This window comes from Arachis duranensis, chromosome 3 (genome assembly GCF_000817695.3).
Source record: "Arachis duranensis cultivar V14167 chromosome 3, aradu.V14167.gnm2.J7QH, whole genome shotgun sequence".
Classification (NCBI taxonomy): domain Eukaryota; kingdom Viridiplantae; phylum Streptophyta; class Magnoliopsida; order Fabales; family Fabaceae; genus Arachis; species Arachis duranensis.
In genome coordinates, this window is record NC_029774.3 from 2,466,688 (window position 1) to 2,474,399 (window position 7,712).

The following is a 7,712-nucleotide window of genomic DNA, read 5'->3' on the forward strand; positions in this document are numbered from 1 at the left end:
AAAAAAAACAAAAACTGTAATTCTCGTTTGTGGTTAGCGTTCGGCGTTTGGAATCTATATTGTGTGAGATTATGGCTGGAAAAGGCGAAGGTCCGGCGATTGGAATCGATCTGGGAACGACGTACTCATGCGTCGGTGTTTGGCAGCATGATCGTGTTGAGATCATAGCCAACGATCAGGGTAACAGGACAACACCTTCCTATGTGGCTTTCACTGACACGGAGAGGTTGATCGGAGATGCCGCCAAGAACCAGGTGGCTATGAACCCTACCAACACCGTCTTCGGTGAGTACTCTTCATTTCATTTCTTTCTTTCATGTTGATTCCATCTAGTTTGCTCTGTTACAGTGATTTTGAGCTTTGTAGCGTTCATAATTTGATTTGTTAAAATCAATATTGGTTAGTGCTGTGTTTGTGTTAGTAGTTGTTAATTTTGAGAGGAGCTGGTAACTTATTGTTTATCAAGGTACGAGACAGAAGAAAATTGATGATTTCTTTTCAGCTATAGAATTTTTGTGCCCGCGCATGGATCTATATAATGATAGAAGAATTTTTACTACTATGCGTGAGAAATAGGATTTTAGTATTATTTATCACCTGGCTTGAGTAGAGTATAGTTGAGCTAAGTTATTTCCACACGTGCAGTTAAGTCGTTAGAGTTTGTTATTAGTTAGTTATCAGTTAGTTGGTTATCTCAGAGTTAGTTATTAGCCAGTGTGCATGTATGACAACAATTCTTGCCATTTCTCAGGAATTGAGTCACCATTCCAATTTCTTTTCTCTCTGCTCTCCCTTCTCACAATTCTCACTCACAAAAACCTTTATCATGATTCATGCAATTAAGTTAGGCACCTTCTTAATGGAAAATTGTATTTGCTGATTTGGATTTGCCACGGGTGCAGATGCGAAGCGTTTGATTGGAAGAAGATTTAGCGATGCATCGGTGCAGAGCGACATGAAACTGTGGCCGTTCAAGGTGATTCCAGGTCCTGGCGACAAACCCATGATCGTGGTGAACTACAAGGGCGAGGAAAAGCAATTCTCCGCTGAGGAAATCTCCTCCATGGTTCTCATGAAGATGAAGGAGATTGCAGAAGCTTACCTAGGCTCCACCATCAAGAATGCCGTGGTCACTGTCCCTGCTTACTTCAATGACTCCCAACGTCAGGCTACAAAAGATGCCGGCGTCATCTCTGGCCTCAATGTCATGCGTATCATCAATGAGCCTACTGCTGCCGCCATTGCTTATGGCCTTGACAAGAAAGCTGGAAGCAGCGGCGAGAAGAATGTTTTAATCTTTGATCTTGGTGGCGGTACTTTTGATGTTTCGTTGCTTACAATTGAAGAGGGTATTTTTGAGGTGAAGGCTACAGCTGGAGATACTCACTTGGGTGGTGAGGATTTTGATAACAGGATGGTGAACCATTTTGTCCAAGAGTTCAAGAGAAAGAACAAGAAAGACATTAGTGGGAATGCCAGGGCTCTTAGGAGATTGAGAACTGCTTGTGAGAGGGCAAAGAGGACACTTTCTTCCACTGCCCAAACTACCATTGAGATTGATTCTTTGTATGAGGGTATTGATTTTTACACCACCATCACCCGTGCTAGGTTTGAGGAGCTGAACATGGATCTCTTCAGGAAGTGCATGGAACCTGTTGAGAAGTGTCTGAGGGATGCTAAGATGGATAAGAGTAGTGTCCATGATGTTGTTCTGGTGGGTGGCTCTACTAGAATTCCGAAAGTTCAGCAATTGTTGCAGGACTTCTTCAACGGGAAGGAGCTTTGCAAGAGCATCAACCCAGATGAGGCCGTTGCATATGGTGCTGCCGTTCAGGCTGCCATTCTCAGTGGCGAAGGCAACGAGAAAGTGCAGGATCTCTTGTTGTTGGATGTCACCCCTCTCTCCCTTGGTTTGGAGACTGCAGGAGGTGTCATGACGGTGTTAATTCCCAGGAACACCACCATTCCCACCAAGAAGGAACAGGTGTTCTCAACTTACTCTGATAACCAACCTGGTGTTCTGATTCAGGTTTACGAGGGTGAAAGAACAAGGACCCGTGATAACAATTTGCTTGGCAAGTTTGAGTTGTCTGGTATACCTCCTGCTCCTAGGGGTGTGCCACAGATTAACGTCTGCTTTGACATTGACGCCAATGGCATTTTGAATGTGTCTGCGGAGGACAAGACTACCGGGCAGAAGAATAAGATCACAATCACAAATGACAAGGGTAGGTTATCCAAGGAAGAGATTGAGAAGATGGTGCAGGAAGCAGAGAAGTACAAGGCAGAGGATGAGGAACACAAGAAGAAAGTGGAGGCCAAGAATGCGCTAGAGAATTATGCCTACAACATGAGGAACACTATCAAAGATGACAAGATTGCTTCCAAGCTTTCTGCTGATGACAAGAAGAAAATTGAAGATGCAGTTGAGGAAGCTATCCAGTGGCTCGAAGGAAACCAACTTGCTGAGGCTGATGAGTTTGAGGACAAGATGAAGGAGTTGGAGAACCTTTGCAACCCCATCATTGCTAGGATGTACCAAGGTGCCGGAGGTGAACCTGGTGGGTCTATGGATGAGGATGGTCCTGCCGCGGGCAGCGGAAGCGGTGCCGGCCCCAAAATTGAGGAAGTCGATTAAGCAACAAACACTGCCATGGTGGTCCCGGATTTTGTCAAAAGACTTTTGTTTACATTGATGTTTATGTTTGTGTTTTAAAAATTTGAGACTTACTTTTCTGAAGTCTAGTAGTGTACTATTTACTTTTATTTGATGAATATAATATAGTGTTTTTGGGTTTATCCGAATATGTCCGTGATGTTTCGGTTTTCACAATTTTCTCCAAATTGGGCAAATGCTATGACGTATGAGCGTATGGACTTTTGGTGACAGTTGTGTATGTGACATTGCGAACAAGTATACGATGCTTCAAATACGAATCTAACGCGTATTTTGGGTCTTAATACGATGGCAACTGTTTTGAATAAAGATGCCATTACGAATACAGTAGTGTTTGGTCAACCAAAAGATTTAGGGCTTTTGGTTTTTGGTCATACATCAAGAATCTGGATTTAAATTAGGCTATACCGTTCTCCCATTGGTGCCAAAATATTTGCATGTCCTTCATTGAAGAAAGCTAGTGCTGGACTGTTGATTGAGGTTGGGCTTGGCCCTTTGTGATTTTGGTTGATTGGTTGCTTTTTATTTGTGGACTAAGGTCTTATCTTTTTCTTAAAATTTTTTAAAATTTTAAGAATACATATAAATTTTATTTTTGTTCATATTCTGGTTCAAGTAATAAGTTAAGCCCAAACTAGGCTAAGAGACCCAATCCAAAAAATTGGTTTTTACTGTTTGTCCGAGTTCTTTAGACAGCAAATACTTATGTAAGTGAATAACTCTCTCATAAAATTTTTCACCCACTTTTAGAAGAGATATCTTAATAAATCTAAAATAAAGGGACAGTTATCTATCATTAGAAGTACTTCAACATAGTAGTTAGTGGTTCAACACTCATGTAAAACTAAGTTCTAATATATTCAAAATTTACTTACTCCTTACTAACTTAAGTATCGGAGTGTCTTTGCAGGTATTACCCTTATTTTTTTCACATACCCAACTCGGACGGCGATTTTCAGACAAAAAGCAAGTCGGAGACCACCTTCTTCTAATATTTGGGCTTCTCATCCAAGCTCAATCATCCGATTCTAGATAAGTTTCGGAACAGTTTTATTTTAAAAATTTTTGATTTGTGTTAAATATATTTTTAATAGCTAAATTTTTAGAAGGTTTAAGACTAATTTAGTAATGCATGACATTTATGTCAATGTTTTATTTGCTTGTGTTAAAAAGTTTTGTGAAATTGTTAATTTTTTTAAAATTAATTGTAAGAAGTATTTTTGATGTAAATAAAAAATTTTTAAAATAAAATTAAAAATAAAATAAAATTTAAGTGTATTTTTAAAATTTTTGATGAATTTCAGCATCAAGAATTAAAAGTATATGTTATTATTATTATTTTATATAGGCCTTGTTGGTTTCTCTTTCACTTTATCTTACTGTTGGCTCCAAATGTCTCTGCGGGGATCCAACAAGCTCTATTTTTGTTTATTGATTAATCATTATATCCTGGTTTGCCGTTTCTTGATCAGCGAATTACCTTTATCTTTTTCATTTTTCCTGAGACAAGAGATAAAAGTATAATAATGGTCATGTAGTAGTCACTATATCAACAGTTCTGGACGTATAACGACTATTTGACTACACGATCGACTCGCCCGCGAAGGGAACCTTTTTAAATTAGGACTCAGTTCTTGCCAAGAACTTAATTATTTGCAACGGACTCGGGGTGACAGAAGATATCCCATCATGGATTAGTTGTGACTATGAACATTATAAACTATGCATCGAGTTCCGTAGGTAGCAGAAGAAAACGGCGAAGGGATTGGTCCATCTCCAAAACCATTCACTCACTCTGCCCCCTCTCTGCTTCTTCTTTGTTTCCCGAGGCGGCGCCACTACTAACATGCACTCCATTAATTACCATTAACAACAAAACAAAACGGCAGCGCTTAAAGCCCCTTCTTCCGCATTCATATCAGGGGTCAACCACGTTGACCGTCTGTCACCGCTAACATATCAGCACGCACCACGCGCCACCTATAATTCTTCCTAGGGTGTGCATGGCCCGACTCTGCCCGAAGACCCGGCACGATCCGAACACTTTATAGGCTAATTTGGTGTGATTTTATCGCGTCTAGGGTCGGGTAAGGATTTCAAAAATAGACTCAGTCATTATTTCGGTTCGGACCCGGGTCATGACTCGGGTCACCCGAAATCGGTCTGGTGGCCCGATGATTATATATAATTAATATTTTGTGTTATTAGTGATGGATGATGATTATTTTTATATGAAAATTAAGTATTGTAAATTTTAATTTCCTTAGATAATCAACAAGAATCTAACCAATAACAAGTTAATAAATATTTTTATATTAGTTAAATTTTTAATTGATAATTTTAATATATGTCGTAAAGATATATATTATATTTTTATTTATTATTTAGTATTAAAAAAATACTACTATAAAAATTGTTAAAAATATTATTTTTACGTGTGAGGGAAAAAAAACATTTCTACTAACCTTATGTATTTACTTTTTAGGAGTATTAGGGGCAATAACTTTTGTGTTTTGTAATTATTAATTGGTTTTCAATAATATTTTTAATGGTGTGAAATTATATCCAATAATAAGAAATCACTCACTTTTCTTTTGATAGTTAAATCACTCACTTTACTTTCTGATCCCTATCTGGTGTTCCTATCATCTTAGTTGATAATGAATTGCATTCTTTCAAGTATTCAAGTTTGAAGCTAATTAAGCAGCCTTTATGTAACTGGTTACTTGTAGGGTTCTCTCCTACGGCTTCAATTTTTGTGCGGTGGATGGATATTGCATGCTGGTGTGTAGTATCATATGTTTGATCTTCTCTGATCCTGTATGTATGTTCTGTACTCTATCTGTAGCCATGGTTCTTCTTTTCTTGTTTTCCTTCTTTTAAGGATGGGCCTTTCAGCTTTTCAGCCTACCTACTTAACTTACAAAGAGAACATTCCGCCAACTATATAAAATCAAATCTTAGCAAGTAACCTTTTTCCTAGGTATACACCTTTTTTTTCTTTTTTTTTTAGAGTATCTTGTGCTATTTTTAATAATCCCAAGTTAAGCAGCGTGGAATTCTATCTTGTTTAAAAAAATGTGAAAATTTAGGTATAATTAATTTTATGTAAAATTAATAAATAAGAATCGTTTAATAATTTGATGAGTCTTAACTATCAATTTTATAAGAAATTATTTTTTATTTGAGTCATCACCTTAAAAAAATATATACGCTAGATTTTTTTTTAATTCAGGATTTATCCCTTGATCATAAAATAAAGCATCATTCGATCTTATTTGAGTAAATACATATCTTATAAAGACATTGTGTTCGAACTTTTCGTTATTTTATATTTTTAAGAATATTATGAGGGCTCCGTTGATAAATAACTCTCAACTAATTATTGAAATTGAAGGCAAGTCAAAGCTTTAGTTATACCTCCCATCGAAACATTTTTAAATTAAAAAAAGAACTTTAGCTTTTGTTTCTTTGTTCCATGTTTACTCTCTATTTTTTTTTCTTCAAGAACTTTTAACCTAATAAAGATTACAGGTTGACATGATTAAGAATTCTACGATATAATCCGCAGGATGTTTCGTAATTCAGTAGACTTATATGGTGATGCTTTTCATGCTGTCCGGACCTCCTTGGACTAGTTACTATCTTTCAATGAACATATACACAAACTATTTTGAATTATATATATCGTAATAATATTTCTTGGGAAGTGAATATTGTTGCGAAAGGCAAAAAGCAATTCACTAAACAGTAAATCACTATAATCGTCACTTTAGACGTCTCTGAATGTTGATTAATTGAAATTAGAAAAAAAATATATTCATTATCAGCTAATCAGCTAATTAAGCAATAACTTGTATATAGATATATAGATACTGTCATAATAATACATTTTTTTGTTAAAAAAAATTAAGTTGATAAAAAAATATATACATAATTATATTTTTAACACATTTTATTAAATAATTTTTTTTTGAATTTACTTAAATTTTTGTATTAGATTTCTTTCTCTTTTTAATTTGTCTTAAACTATTTTTTTAACGTCTAATAAAAATTAAATTCTAAATTTTTTGGTTATATAAATTCTGATATCATCATGTTATGATACTATTTTTTGTAAGGCTAATAGGAAAAGACACAGATATAAATGATTAGTAATTGTACATGATCTTTCAATTTTTAAATTGATTAAATTGATGATCTCTTCATTTTAAACCATCAACTAAATTTACTCTTCGTTAACTGATCATGTTAATAGAAAACAAAAATGGGAAATTAAATTATGAGGAGCCAATGAAATATTTGTACAATATATACAATAAATATTTATGAAGTATTAGAGATATAACCATTAGTGTTACATTTTTCCATCAGTTTTAGTAACTAATAAATTGACCATTGCCAATATGTTATTTTTTCTGTTTGTATTTATTTGTTGGAGGAGTATGCATAATGCATGCATGCAAGATGACAAAAAATGATCACGCAGGGAACTATTCCAATTTAAATACACAAAAAGCATGCATGAGATATGTTTTTTGATTGAGTCATATCAATTGAAGACAATGAGGAATAATAAACAAGAATATAGATAGGACCACAAGTGAAGGAAGGAAGGAAGGAGCGAGGGTGGTCCTCATCATAGCTCGCTGTAACAAACAATGAAGCCACCAACACACAGTCCATCCAACATGTTTCTCTAATCTTGGCACTTGCCACACATTCTACTATTTCCCTCAATTAAATAATGAGCTGTATTTGTTGGGCGAAACGTGGACGAGAAGACATTATATCTAACTCAAAATTTTAAAAGTGTTAAATTAATGGACCTTTTATCTTATAAATTTTTCGCTCTTATTTACTTTTTTTGATATAAGACTAATTTTATGGACTGTTCACACTTGCAACATTAAGAGTATTCACCAAGGTAGTGAACGTGATCATGATCATCATCATAGAAACCGTGCACATTATATATATCTATGTTGGTAGTTAGCAAAATCACTTTTTTGATATAGCTGTGTTATGACTTCAA

The 7,712-nt window shown here is 35.4% G+C and overlaps 1 protein-coding gene across 1 annotated transcript; it reads left to right on the forward strand.

The window, feature by feature from the left end:
- On the forward strand, positions 1-2,799 carry LOC107476854 (heat shock cognate 70 kDa protein 2; the record flags this gene model as incomplete). The annotated part of the gene is given in 2 exon segments (XM_016096779.3): positions 1-285; positions 903-2,799. Coding segments are annotated over 2 exon segments (1,950 nt in total). The 3' UTR covers positions 2,639-2,799.
- Positions 2,800-7,712: the final 4,913 nt, after the last annotated feature.